The 15,665-nt window shown below is 37.4% G+C and overlaps 1 protein-coding gene across 2 annotated transcripts in view; it reads right to left on the bottom strand.

The window, feature by feature from the left end:
• Positions 1-15,665, bottom strand: part of agbl4 (ATP/GTP binding protein-like 4) — a 408,595-nt gene that overhangs the window by 133,569 nt on the left and 259,361 nt on the right. For both annotated transcript variants that reach the window (XM_015379822.1, XM_015379823.1), the window contains exon 6: positions 4,496-4,535. In XM_015379822.1, coding sequence (XP_015235308.1) covers positions 4,496-4,535 — 40 coding nt within the window. The remainder of the gene's footprint in view (positions 1-4,495; positions 4,536-15,665) is intronic.

The following is a 15,665-nucleotide window of genomic DNA, read 5'->3' as shown; positions in this document are numbered from 1 at the left end:
CATTTTATGGTGTCCGAGCTGGGTTGGCATTGAATATAACAGTTATTCAACATTTTATGTTGTCCCTGCTTATATTAAAGTTGCACAACACATGTACTGTTGCTAAGAAAAGAAATGCTTTGAAAATGAAATTTTACTCTATACAGAATTTAAGCTAAAAGGTTTATAGAAAATGCTGGTGAAGATTCTCTGTCATCCAGATCATAGTCATTCCAAAAAAGAATAAAATTGTATAAAAAAAAAAACAAACCAGTGAAATTTGTTTTCCAAGTTTGAAGTCGTTTCGCTTCCCATCCAGGAAGCTTTCTCAATTCAAAATGTCGTAGCGTACCAAGCTTTATAGAGCTGCACAGGCATCCTGAAAGTCGGTCCTCGAGGGCCGCTGTCCTGCAGGTTTTGAGGTTTCCCTGCTTTAATACAGCTGATTATGATGATTGTAGTTGAGCAAAAGCCTGTTAATCAGCTTTCAGTTGAAATCAGCTATGCTGAAGCAAGGAAACCTCTTAAACCTGCAGGACAGTGGCCTTCGAGGACTGACTTTGGGGATGCCTGGAGCAGCCCCAAAAAAACTTGTAATGGCTTAGGAAACATGCAAATTGAACTGGAAGAACAGTTCCACCCCTTAGTAATGGGGAGTCCTTGAAGTCTTTGTCAGCCTGCAATACCCAATACTGGCCTATGCCTCTGAAAGGGGGAGTTGTTAGGGTCATTGATGGTCTAGCTGACCCGGCAAGATGTCTTGGTCATGATAGCAGAAAGGAATAAACTCTGTTGCTGCATTTTAGGTTTTTGAGAGATGAAACCTAAATGTGCCCCCTCTGTTTAAGGTTATTGTTTTCTCTCTTAACACAAATGGCTTCCTTTACATAAATGGCTTCCTTCATTCTTTGTTCAAAATGTGAACAGCGTGGTCCTCAAAAGAATGTCCTTTGTCCATAAGGTGTATATGGAGAGCCAAGTCTTATCCGGAGGAGGTGGCCCGTCTGTGTTGAGCCATGCATCTGTGGAGAGGTTGGTTGGTTTCTCCAAAATAAAGATCAGTGTATTTCTCCCTGCATTGAACTGCATACACCACTTTGCTCATCTTAGGTCTGGGGGGTTTCATCTTTACGATGCACTGGCCTCTGTCTAAGGGTCTTGCTTGGTCTGAAATGTACTGGGAATTTGTGTTTGGAGAAAATCCTCTAGAGTTTTTCAGAGACACCAGCAACATATGGGATATGGATGTTTTTGTGTTTAATCTTCTTACTGGTATCTTCTGCTTACTGGTCTCTTTTGGATTTCTTTGCTTATTTGACAAATAGGCAGTTTGGGTATCCACAGGTTTGGAGAGCATCTTTGATGTTTTTCTGTTCTTTGTGCTTCTGTTTTAGTAGGGACATGCTCGGCCTGGTGTTGTAAGGTTCTGATGACAGAAAGTTTGTGTTCCAGTGGGTGGTGTGAGTCAAAAAGAAGATACTGGTCTGTGTTAGTGGATTTCCTATACAATTCAATGTTGAGGTTTTCATCTCCTTTCATGCTCACCAAACAGTCCAGAACAGGTAGGTTGTTGTCATTGGCATCCTCTCTAGTGAACTTTATGTTGTGGTCAACATTATAGAAATTGTATTCATATTTTTCAACAACATCTTAAAATAATTGCAATAATAGTAACCTTCCCTTTTGATAAATAAAAATCTTTCACTTTCAGCTTGATAGCTACGAAGCCCTTATTGCTGTGAAATCAGTACCTCATAAACAGGCAAGACAAACAGTTCCAGGACATGTCAATCTCAGTTTACTCATTAAAAGAAAACTTTCTGAACTACCAGAACTCCAAATCGTCACCACCTGGCCATACACAGTAGGAAGTGCCCTTTCAAAGGAGGTTATCAAAACTCTATCAATCCATTTAAAAAGATTTAGATTCCTTCAAAGCATGGAGCGGATTCTGATACGTCTTAGCAGGAAAATGCTTTGATCAGGACCACCTCTGATATGACTCATCCTTTCTGAAGTGCAGCAGCTCAAAACTGCAAATAAGCCAAAAATTATTAATACCCTAGGCAAGTTTAGAAATAAAATTATTTTCGTTCAAAGAAGTTGGTCTCTTTTTGGACATGACACGGGCATCTCTCAAAAGATGACCAAAAAAGAATGAATATATATATATACACACACACACACACACACACACACACACACACACACACACACACACACACACACACACACACACATTTCAATTTAAACATAGCATGCCTTTCCAAATAATCTATAGTAGAACCTCTCTTGGCATTACAGATAGCCTATTCTTATCACTGCTGAAAGCAGTATTTAGCCGTTTCCTCTGCTTTTTTTGTTCATTTATATTTGGTGTTTAGCTTACTTAGCTTATAGCCACTCTAAGATTCGAAAATAATTTTAAATCTAAATCTAGTAGATGTATGAATCCTTTGTGGATATCTATTTCTTAAAATGTAAAATAAGAAAATATTCAATAAACTTTGCATTCATTTTTCTTATGTTAAGAGAATGTAAAGAACAATAAGTGAAAAAGACAAAACTGTACCTATGATCAGACCAAAGCTTGGAAATCACTTAGCTGGGAAGGTAAATTAAGATTACCAAAGCTCAAATCAGTTCTAAGCCAACTGTCATTTAACAGAAAGTTGACAAGTAGGAGGATTTTAGCCACCTCAGTGAGAGGAGGAAGAGATTTTTCCTTCTCCTTCACAACTGGAGATTAAGTTATTTGTTTTGATTCTATTTTGATCTCATACTTTGCCAAATCTCAGTTTTTCTGGTTGCCCTCTGCCAAACAGTCAAGGCCACAGCTGAGTGTTGCCTCAGCTTTGGACCTGAGGAACAGCTGCAGTGTAAACATGCTAAATTAACTGGGTCTCTGTGAGCCTCACATATGCATTATTCTAATCAAAGCATATTAGATCATCCAGATACTTTAGACATATGGGTCTCGGTATCTTCCTTCCAGTTACCATCTGTTTCTCTAAACTTCTTCCCACTCTCTATCTCAGTGATCCCTCGCTTGCACAGCTGCCTCTCTAAGAGGCTGGCAACGATTTCTAATGCAGCAGCTACTTTGTGACATGCTGCTACAGTACTTTCAGTCAAACTTAGGGCACCATATGCATGTCTGACTGCATAGTGTTGTTCTGAGCTGCATATTGGATGCAGTTGAAACTGCTTCTTGAAAAACTAAAGTCTAACGACAAAAAAAAAAAAAAAAATATACTAAAGTCTAACGACAAAAAAAAAAAAAAAAAAGAATATATATTATATATATATATATATATATATATATATATATATATATATATATATACTCTATAGCTTGTGTGTTGAATCATAATGGGCATTGAGCACGGAAAAATTGGGAAAAAGCTGAAATCCTTTCTCAGTGAATAATGTGCACATTACTATTACACTTTATAAATATTTACATTTTGACATGTCCTGCTTTTAGCTGTCAGCACATCATTTTACAAAATGCATCTGAAACTTCTTCAAACTTACAGCTGGAGTGATTTATGTTTGGCTTCAAAAGTAATATAAGTGAAGCTCACATTTAATACATCTTCAGCCGTTTAGCATTTTGTGTCGGTTTGTCAAAGAATCATTAAAAGATGCATATTTGGATGTAAAAGTATCTTTAACTCACAGGTTTACTTAATTGATCCGACATGATAGTCTTTAAAAAGATAGTGATTGGCTATACAGTGTGGCTGATTGAATACTATAACGCTTTAATGTATATCATAGAGTGTACAGCTCCCAAGAAAGATTTTCCAAAAATTGTGACAATACCAGGCAGGTTTTTAAGTTCAGATTAGAAGACACTACGTGACCTCTCAAGTTAGAATTTTAAATCACAGTCACATCTTTCCTTGATAAAGAATATAATTTGTGGTGTTCTCTATCCTTGTAATCCAGTTTCTAGACCTAAAGATTCATGTTAAAGGTTGAAATTAGAGGTCAAGTTTAAAAAAAAAAAAAAAGTCTTCCAACAGCACAAAATGTATGCTGTGCACATTGTGACTTTAAAAATCTGCTATCTTTTGACATTTATAACATCACAGCCATAGACAGCCTTCCTTAAAACAGGTTCTAAAACCAGATCAGGAAGCAACAGCTCAGCGGTGGTCCTGCTGCAAGGCTTTTGACAGCAAAAGCAAAGCTGTCTCTGCTCTTACTCCACTGTCCAACTGTGCAGATATGTGCACACAGCACCCAGAAAACAGCATGTTCTTCCTTTTAATGTCTCTAAGTGGGTCTCATAGTTTTGCTGGCACGTTTCATCATTTCCAATCAATATCAAACCAAGTTCTAAAACAGAAAAAAAAAAAAAAACTTATAATGATTGTGAGCGTTGACTGATATTGAGCTTTTCTTTAGGATCATAGCAAATTATGTTTATTTCTTTGCCGAGGTGGTGTCATGTTGGGTCGATCGGAGGTGATAGAAAAGCCAGGGAAATAAAATCCCAGGGACTTACCAGAATTGGTGATGGTTAGCAGGTCCAGTTGTCTTTGTTGCTGGAAGAAGAAAAAAGAAGAAAGATAAATGTCACAAAACTGTAATCAATACCTTCATCAATTCTCATATTTTTGCTTTGTAGAAATTATATTGATCTATCCCCCATGTATGAAATTGATTTACCTCTGTGAATAAAACCAGTAACAGTTTGGGCTGCAGCTTAATAATGAGATATGGACTTAATGTGTACAGCTTTATTTTATAAAAGACAGGTAATTCTGGAACAGTTGTGGACTTGAAATTAGCTCTTACTATAAAAGAGGATAAAAGTAGAGGAAGGCATTATAACAAACTACACTCCAAATATCCAAATAGCACAGCTGTTAAGATAAGTCATGGTTGTAAGGACTCCTTCTCCATTACTTTCCTGTTCAGCATCTACGTAGGTATGGCTTTGAGTGTCTGATTTTACCCTTGATCTCTCCTGCAGCTAAGGAACCTGGAGAAAGAATCAGGTTTTCATTCCTTTTTTAACATGCTGAGAGCCCACGTGCATACACACAAGAACAGCTGCACACTGAAACTTAACTGCTTAGTATCAAAGTAATCAACACCTCAGAGTTGCTCATCTACCAGTCCCTGAGGTAAGAAGATATTCATATCCAAATAGAGGATGAAGGGGTCTGTGGTTATCTATATGGAGTGTAAGCAGTGAATGTGTGACACAGAATGGATGGGTCCAAGTCAAAACCAGAATTTGTGGCTATAGATCCCATTAAAATGCAAGCATCCTTCTAATCATTTGGAAGGGGAGAGCAAAATATGTTGAGCACACTTGGAGGTTGTTCTGCCTAAAGACAACTCTGCACCCCAAAGTCATTCTAATGAACCTGCTAAATTCCTTTTTTAGTACTAAATAGATGTTACTCAAAGATGAATATGACGTTTATGGTATATTGATATACTGTATTTGCCTTTTTTTCTAGTATCCCTAAAAAAAAGGCAAGTACTTTCATTGGTCGACCCGTCAAAAATGGAATTCATTATTAATGATTTAATCTGAGATTGCTCTCTGGAGAATGTTAGTGATCAAAGGGGACACAATCGAGACCCATGAAAATAGTAGAAAGGTGAGGGATAAAGAAGTTTTGACATTTAAATCAGGGTTGGTTTGTAAGGCAATCAGCCAAAAAATAACTAGATCATGGCACAACTGTAAACCCATTATACAAGACTATTTAACAAGAAAAGCATCTAAAGGGACCCTGATGGAGTCTATGGAGAAGCTATGAAGAGGCAGAGATCTCCAGCCCTTTGAATTTAGCTATGATAAATGGAAAGAAAATTGGTGGTTAAACACAGTATGGTATGAACACACTGTACTATTCACTTTCCAGATAAAGATGCCAAGTGTAATATTGCATCATTTTCAAAATTGCCACACCCTTACATAGAATCTAAATTAAATAATAAACATATGAAAAGATAAACAAACATCAAGTGAATAGATACTGTACAAAACACTCAACTATCTATGTGGATTCAAACACAAACCAAATTTAGAAAAACATTCATCTAGAGCTTTTGTGGGATGGTACACCGGTCTCTCACTGAGGGTTGTAAAAGGAGTAAGGATACTTGGAGTCGTTAAACCTGTGGCAGCAGAGGTCACTGTAACAACACTAAACTAAAAAAGCTGGGCTCATGGTCTCTGCTTACACAGAAATAAACACACATGTATTTATCCCACCAACCATGAGAGGTGCCACAACTTTCCACAATCAGGCAGATGTGGAGCTTGAACAGATGTTGCTCAAGCTCCAAAATAGGAAGTTCCTGAGCTAAAAATGCATTTGATTGTGCCAGAAACATGTTATATTTTTCAACAAAGCCTTTTTAAAACCTCTCCACCATGCAGGGTGGATGGGAATCCTCCATTCTTCTGCAGGGTTGATTTTTTTTTTTTTTTAAAGATCAATATATTCACATATGCATTGTCTTTAGACATGTTGAAGAAAATTATGTTGGTTGTTTTTTTTTAATAAGCAGCTAGGCCATGTACTTGTTTTGATGATTTTTGGTCATTTGCTGTGTTGTAAAGCAAGCTCACAAGAAGCCAAAGGTGACCACATGGCACCCCACGTTGACATGTCTTGAGCTGTGTTTTTTATTAACTTTATATAACTAAGAGTCTAAACAATAATATAATATTTACCTCTATATTTTTCCTGATATGCTCATTATATTTGATGATTAAAATATGAAAAAAAAAGAGTTATTTTAGACAAGACTTTTAGCTACTGGTTCCATTTTTTCATAAGCCAAGCCTGAATCATAAAAATGTATTGTGATTTAAGCTCAAACCATTTAATTGTTGTCCTAACACACAGCCAGTTGGATATGCGATATTCTATAACAATGTTTAGTATGACAGTCCAAAAGTCATTTGATTAATTAATATATTTGCCAACTCTACTGGGGTGGGCATCAAATGTACAGTACAGTTGCTGCATAGCATATTATGGCATTCTTGTACTGGCATTGAATATAACCACAGCATTCCAGTAAATAATGACTTATTTAAATAAAACACAAAAGTAAAAATTCAGGTATAAAGTACAACAGTTAAAAAGGAGAAATACATGCTTATACGTAATTGATCAATTTTTTATCTTGCTGGCAGAATTGATTGTCCATTAAAATGGGAAACGCTAAGCAGCTGAAACTTCATTCTATTCTATTAAACAACATATGTTTTCCCTCTGCTTATTCTATGGATTTAGAAAGGTGAAACATTTGTACACTGGCTTCCAATTTCATAAACATATATAAAGGGTGAAATACAGCAAACATACAAACAGAACATTCACCAAGTTTTCTTTCATAGCGACATACCAACTCACAGATTTAAACAGTCACACAATATACGAACTGTATAAACCGGAGATGAATCTATGATAAAGAGTAACACCACATTACAACCATTTTCCCTTCCTGCTGCTTTAGTTAGTCCCAAAATGGATAAGGTGCTTAGTGTTTCTCAGGAGTAGGATACTTTCTCAATGAGAGAGGGAGAGAATGGGAGGGGGGATGGGGGGGTTCTGACTCAGACAGAATATTATTAGGAAAAAGCATTTCAGAGCAGAAAATAGGATTGAATTAATCTTTATCAAACATAGCTGAGAGCTGTGAAATCCCACACTGGGTGAAGTCAGCCCAGCTTTACTTCCCTGAACATAGACTGCAACAGATTACAGAAAATACAGGGAACTTCAGCTGCTATATGAATGACAACTTTGTCACTCTATAAGCTTCTCTGTGTTTAGAGACTTGAGGTGAGTTTTCAGGAGTCAAAGATTTTATTAACAAAATTTTTCATTGGTGAGAGTTTCACGAACTACTTTCTAACTACCGTACTCTCAATCAAGGTTTGAACTTTGACCATGGGAACTATATTCTCTTTTTTGTTCCAGATAGAATCCTAGATTAAGTTAAAGCAAATTCAACACAAGATTTAGCCTAGAAAACATGAGGATATAAAAACACTAGATGTTTGAAATCCCTTACCATGGTAAGGCTGACTTTACCAAAAACTAAAAAACATTAGTGTTAAATAAAACTTCCTGAACCCGGAACTAATAAATTCCAGGTTCAGGATTACAACCTCCATATCAGAGAGCATCAGATTCTGGATCTGTGTCTAATGTGACGGTCTGCCCGTCTGATGCGACATCCTGCACACTCTCCCATGGCTCGTTTAGATCGAAAGAGAAAAGATCTTGGAGAAGCCCAACAATCCAGCTGGTCATCACTGTACACATGGTGCAATTCCTGGAACCTTAGTCCATTTTTTCCGGCAAAAACAACTTTATCTTTTTTGAAAGCTCTGAGCTGAAATCCCACCACAGCATCGCTAGTGCCTGATGCCCGTTAAAACAATGGATGAGGAGGTTTTTTTTGTTTGTTTTTTTTTTTTATCTCTGCCTGATGATTTAACAAATAACTTCCAGCTTGTCGCCCTGGTCAGGCGTCAAAGTGTCTGAAAAGTGTCCTTTTTATATCTGCGCTGTGAGTGGTCCTGACCCAAAAGACATTGAGTCTGTGATGCTTCCTGAACTTGGAGCTTCATGGACAAACCCCTACTGAGCTTGGTGCATCTGATCTCAATGGTGTGACATCATAGACAATATGTTTATTGGTAATTGCTCATTATGAGATAAAGTGCAACCTGATTGATTTGACTGTTACCAAAGACAATTGTCATACATCTGTTAGAATATATTTAAAATTTCTACTGCTAATCAAAAGATGAGCTACTGAACATTATCAGACTCTACCTTAAGAACTCCTTTGAACTGTTTTATGTGTACAAATTTGGCAGATGGCTGCTTACACATTGAGCCTGGTTTTGCTGAAGGTTTTTTCCTGTTAAAGGGGAGTTTTCCTTTCCACTCTCATTTGAAGCATGTTTGATATGAGGGATTGCTTTCAAGTCAATGAGTCGTTGCAATCAGAAGGTTTTCCTTAGATAGGAAACTTTGAACCAATCTAATTAAATTATATGATTGAATTGTCTCTGTAGATGACCTGTTGTGAATTGGCACTATATAAATAAACTGAATTTATTTTGGACCAGAGTCTTTGAAAAATAAGCTGATTAGTAAGTCAGTTCATTTGGATTTGAAATATTTGTCTCAAGTAATAAAGTAAAACTATATATATATATTAATGATCAGGCCCTGTCATTTGAAATAGGAAGAAGCACAGTGAACTAGTGAAAGAAAAGTGCAATGGTGTGCTCAAAGATGACCCTGCACATTTTGAGTATGTTTGGCTCAACCTACTGCTGTGAAAAGGGATTCTCTATTCCATGAACAGAATCAAAAATAAATATTGATCCAAGCTCACAAATGAGCACCTTGATATGTGCTTGAGAATGGCTTTGTCACCATTCATACCCAGGATTAAAAGCCTTGCAGGGCAGCGTAAAGCCCATTTCTCTCATTAAGCCATAAAAAAGAAAGAACAAAAAAACAGATGTCAGTTCAGGTGTTTTATAAAATTTGTGAATCAGGAAATTGTCTATATACCAAACTAAATTATTGTAGTTCTCTACTTAGAAAAAAAAACATTTAAAATGGAAAAACTTTGATTTCCTTTTTCCTTTTTTATTTAAAAATTCAATGTATTACAGGGATGCAGAAAAAATGTATTTCATTGTTAAATTCTGTTTAAAGTAACAGATTACAATTAAAAATGTCTCTGGACCTTTACTGGTTGATGATTTTCTTTATTTTCGGACAACACTGATTTTTAATTGGTTACCCCTGGTTTAGAGAATCACACCATGTATTCCAAAAGTTCATCTGAATGACGGTCATATTAAGCGGTACATCTTTTTTTTATCTTATTGGGCACAGAGCACCAGTTCTGGGACGAGGCAGTGGCTGGCCAACATCTGGGCTGGAGCTAGGATGACTATTGATAATAAATGATTACTAATTTTGAAAAGGCACCTACAAGAAGTAGCATTAAAAGTTCTCATTCAGGCTAAAAGCCAGCCCAATGGCCTCTGGTTTCCAACCAAGTTCAGCCAAGCATAAAAGTCAGCCAGTCAAGGACACCATGGAAACAGGGTTACTTTTAAATCACCATTACTGTACAAACCTCTTAAAACCATTCCTTATTTCACCCTTTGTCAACATGATTTTCTCTTTTCGCCATTTTAATTGTAAAGTGCTTTGTCTTGCTCTCCATCAAACAATATAACAACCAGTCCCCTGATTGGTTGCTTCTCTGCCATTTCAGAAAACAGTTCAGATTTTTTTAACTTCATCTGTCACTGCGCCACTCTGCCCATGCAGTGAGGTGACTGCTCTAACTGTTTAGTGGCTGGAATTTTACCACTGGCCACTTAACCGCTCTTGCCCATGCCATTTTTATAGTGATACACACCACTACTGTTGTTGACATCACGTTCAGTGTGACCTTTAGGTTGCAAAAGACTTGAGACTGCGGAAGAGGTTCACATTCAATCACGAGAAGAACCCTAAACAGGCACCCAGAGCTACAATGAAATGTAATAAAGCCCCATCAAAAGATTCCTTAGGTCCACAGAAAAAAGCACTAAGGCAAATCTACAAAACACAGAAGTATCCGCCTATATAGACAGTGTGACAGCAGGGTTTAGTGGTCGATGGTGTTCAGGATGATATCATCTTTGTCAACACTATGACTAATCCTGCATATTCCTCCCGGGCCTTCATCATGTACTGTATCAGCTCTGCATAACTTATTTGCACTGAGTCACCATTATCAGAGTTAAAATCCCACCACACAAGCACAGCCACACCTAAACTGGTAAGAAGCACTTTAGATTTAACATCAAAACATTCTACTCTCTGTGGGTATAAAAGCATCTAAGTCATTTTCCCTCGGCAGCACAGAGCGGAGGTGAGGTAAGAATGAAGTAATGGGATGAGCTGTTCAGGTTATTTTTGGGCATAGCTGTCTGGCCTACTGAAATCCCATACATAATGAAGTCAGAGAAATAAAAATGTTAAAGACATAGGGGTTACAAAATCTGTAAAATGTAGTGGAAATAGCTGCCTCCCTGTACAGAAAGAGATCATCCCTCTATTTACATAGGAGTGTCAGGTAATGTTAGGTGTGTTATAAAAATTGGAAAAGAGAAGATGGGAGCAGCAAAGATGGCATGTAAGGAGATGTAGCGTGACCAGGAGCTCTTAGATAAAAATACAACAAATTATATAAAAAATGTATCTCTTCAGAGAGCAGAGACTTGCTTCTTCCTTAGGGAATGGAGGGGGTGGCCACCTGCACAATGAACACAATCTTTCCTCTGCCACTTTAACTGCAGTAATGTAAGTTTTTTAAAGATAAGTGGTAGGTGCAGTTTTGAAATAAAGTGAGTTAAAAGTGGCATACAAACAGCAGTGGCACACAGGCCTGTGTACATGTCTTTGCTCACACAATTAAAAAAACAGATCTTAATTTTACCTCAGTGGAATTCATTCATGAATTATATCATGCTTAATCAAATTATGATAAGTAATGCTAAACTGTTTGGTTTGGACTGTTTTTTAATGCAATATCTACATAGAATATCTATAATAGCATAGCACTATTGGAACAAGACTTATAGTTAGTCCTAACCGTAAGTTGTTACATATCTTTTTAGATTTACCTATGTACTTTTTATTTTTAGGTGACTATTTTTTCCTCTTTTTGGTGGCTCACTCAGCTTTACCTATGCCACAAAAGGTAGTTTCAGTTTATTTCCCTTTGTAAAAGTTTAATGATTTTTTTTTCCTATTTAGCCATCTTTCCCAGGCCTTTTTGGTTGTAGCAGTAGTGGCAAAAGTGGATCTTTGAATTGAAAAGGTTGGAACCCCCATTGTACTGTATAGGCCATAGTATTTGCCATAATTATGTGGATTTGTGTTCTTTTTTGAACGCAAATTAGTGCCGCATATGATAGAAGAATGAAAATGTCATTTTTGGCTAACACATGCAAAGGACAGAAATCTGGGTACCCAATCATTATCATCCCACTGCAATCACTGGCTAAGTTACAGAAGTAAAGTATTCAGATTAAAGAGCTGATCATGATAAAATTGTGGAGTTATATGCTCATCCATAATTCAATCAATTTCCAATTTAACACTTTTTACATCATGCCATGCAGATTTGTACAAAATGACCTGACTGTGCATGAGTGTCAAACATGGCACAGCCCTGGGCAGCACCTTTAAAGGATGGGCAATTTCTTCCTGCTCTCTCATCCTGTAGTGCAGGGACATTAACAGCATGTAGTGCTGAGCCTAGACCCTAATTTTGAAAGCCAATAACATCTGAAGAGCTTTCAGAACCTGAGGCAGGTCAGTTCTGGGCACTCGTAAAACACCATTACTATTCATTACTAAACACATTTCAAGATGATGAAGTAATTCTGTACATGTACATAACATGGCTACTTAAAATGTATCCGTGTTTGTTTGTATTTTTTAAAAAAATATTTCACTGGGATCTGATTCTTAGTAGTTTCATTGTGCATGAAACATCTGAGCAGTTTTCAGAACTACCTGCTAGGGGATCTATTGCTGGTCAGAGCTCAGTAGGCTACAGTAGACTGAGGATTTAAAACTAATGCAGCATGCACAGCCATTCGTGCCTCACTAACTGCCATCTGGGGTCTGTATATATGGTAGCTGTTTAATGTAACGCCATACTACCTTAAATACTGATCTCTTTGGTGTTTAGTCAAAAAACACTCAGGTGAAGTCAATAACAAAAGTCAAAATAATAATAATTATTGGTGTAAATTATTAATGGGCTGATGCCTTTTGCTTTTTCGATACCTACCTATTCCAATTGCATACATGTATTTAGAAGTACAATGAACGTGTTGAAAAGTAACCTATGAGCATCTGCTGAGCCAAGACATTTCAGCCTGTACGGGCAAATAATCAATGGTGGCATCTTGACCCTGGGGACCAATCAATGACTTCAAAACACTGGTAGCATACTTGATACATCCACGCACTAGCAGTCTGAATCAGACTCCGACACATACAGATGGGCTCTATCTATCATCATATTCCCACTGGGCTGTGATTGACCCCTGTCTGATAGAGTGATGGAGGACTGACCTGATGTTTACCAGGAAGCAGCAAATCAATGCCGGTCAGGTTGCAGACACTAGTGCTGCAGGACTATGACGTAAGACCACCATTACTATTACTTGCTTTAGGCAGCGGGGGAAAAATTATTTAAAAACTAAATTTGACATAATATGAAAAATGTCATTGCTTTTTTACTGGTAAAACAGACTCAGTGACGCCAGGTGTTTATGGAAGGAGTATGTAAAAGTATCAAATGCTAGCCTAATTGACTTTCGTTACTCAGCATTTGCATTGGTGGTGCAATTCTTTAAATAAAATATTCTTTCCAGCTTATGACCTGCTTTGAAATAAATATCAAAATATAAATTATATTCAACTACCAAAGAGTTGGCACACGAACTGGAGTTTTAAAAATTTGATAAAAAGTAAGCTCTTCAATAAATCTGAATGCTGTATTCTAAAAAATACAGAGATAAAATGTTTTTCAGTGTAGTCTTGTTTTTTTGCCTGTGACTAACTGTATATGCTCTCTTTCATCCTCTGACATGTGAGCTGACTTGGAGCTCATCTGCCAAGGGGTGTGTGTCCTGGAAGGAGCCACCTATGGAGCTGGTTGACAGTTGCCTTTTGTATCTCTACTTCTTTTCCCATGTCTGCTTCTGTGCCCTTGAACCCCAGTCGTCCTCTGCAGAGGGCCTCACACTGAGCCTTAAAGGGAGCTTTATCCTCCACTGTCACTACAAGCATGCTTGGTGTGAGTGATTACCTTCGAATCAATGAGTGGATAAGCTGGTTTTCCTTAAATAAAAAACTTTTAACTAATTTAACTGTATGATCTGATTGAATTGTCTCTGTAAAATGCCTTGAGATTACATGAATTGTGAATTGGTGCTATATAAATAAACTGGATAGAATTGAAAATACACTGCTTGTAAAAAAAAAAAAAAAATGTAAACAACACGATATAACTTCTATTAAATCAAATTTCTGTAAACTGTCCACTTAGGAAGCAACGCTGATTGACAATACATTTCACATGCTGTTGTTCTTGTTGCAGATTGAATAGACAACAGGTTGAAATTATTGCCAGTTAGCAAGACACATTCAACAAAGGAGTGAATCTGCAGGTGGGGACCACAGACCACTTATCAGTGCCTATGCTGTCTGGCTGATGTTTTGAATGTTGCTGGTACTTTCACACTTGTGGTAGCATGAGATGGACTCTACAACACATGTGGCTCAGGTAGTACAGCTCATCCCTAACCTGCTATTGCACATATATAAGTTCTATACATGTGTTGTTTACCATTATTCTCAGGTCTCATACAATAGATGAATTTAAACAAGCAGCAATACTTACCGACTGTTGCAAGTGGGTCGCTGATTGTTGGAGTCACCCCTTTTGGTGCAATAGAGATGGGAGTGGTGAAGGCAAGGGGAGCTAATGTTAGCACCCTTCCAAGAATGGCACTAATCAACAAGGAGGGGCAAAATTGATCTTTGTAGAAGCTGTGCTCTCAGATTTCTGGGTGATGACTCCTTTAAGTAATCAACAATGTTCTGTTCTCGGTTTTAAAATATATTGTGGGAAATAAGGCAATTTCCAGGCCTGTGCAGAGACCAAATAATCTATTGTCATATGGCATTAAATGACTGCAAGGAAGGTGAAAAAAAAGAACAATCCCCATAGCTTCCTTTCAGAAACTAAAGACAGGAGAGCAATCCTAGGGTCACAATTTAAGGGTCATAGACATGTATAAGTATGTATGTCTGTGGTGAGGATAGCATCTTTTAGATTCAATCCTCGCCCAAACCATTGCTTAATAACCATTCAAGCGAAAAGCTTTTTGTTCCACCTACAAATTCATTAATTGTAGCATTTGCTCTTTGCTTCAGGAACTTACTATGTGCTTTGCTTAATATAACCATGCATTTTGGCAGCAAAGGCACCGGACGCTTACAGGATGGTCTTTTAACATGATGACTAAAACATATATTATCAAATCAAGACATGAATTATATTAAAATGAAGTAATGGGATGATACTATATAGTCGTTACACCATTTTAGATGAGTGTTGGAACATTCAGTGGTTGAAAAAGTAGTGAATGTGAAATTTCTCTGTAAAGCATCCAGAAAAGTAGTCATCATCCATGTCACTAGACAAGCAGATATATCCCAGAATGCTTTGCGAGAGGTCTCCTTGCAAAGTATCATGGGATTTGTTGCGGTGGCGTGAAAGAACAAAGATGGCTCAGGTACCGTGCAGGGAGGTGGAGTTACCTGATGAACGGGGAGCAAAAAGTAGTGATGCTCTGTCAGAATAGCCAGTTAAAGGAATAGTACACCCAAAACATGATTAGCCTTCATTTTCTACTCACCCCCATGCTGAACAACACTTTGGAGTACTTTTTTGATATCTCAAATGCATCTGGAGATCTGGGAGGCTTCTTGCTGTCTGCTGACATTCAAATAATGGAGGTCGTTCATCTGGTTTGATCTGCCGCGGTTTCCGTAGACTCGTGAACACGCTTTTAGGAAATC

This window comes from Cyprinodon variegatus, unplaced genomic scaffold, assembly GCF_000732505.1.
Source record: "Cyprinodon variegatus isolate N-32 unplaced genomic scaffold, C_variegatus-1.0 Scaffold200, whole genome shotgun sequence".
NCBI classification, from domain to species: Eukaryota; Metazoa; Chordata; class Actinopteri; order Cyprinodontiformes; family Cyprinodontidae; genus Cyprinodon; species Cyprinodon variegatus.
Note: the sequence above shows the minus strand (reverse complement) of the source record. Positions and strands in the feature narration are given on the sequence as shown.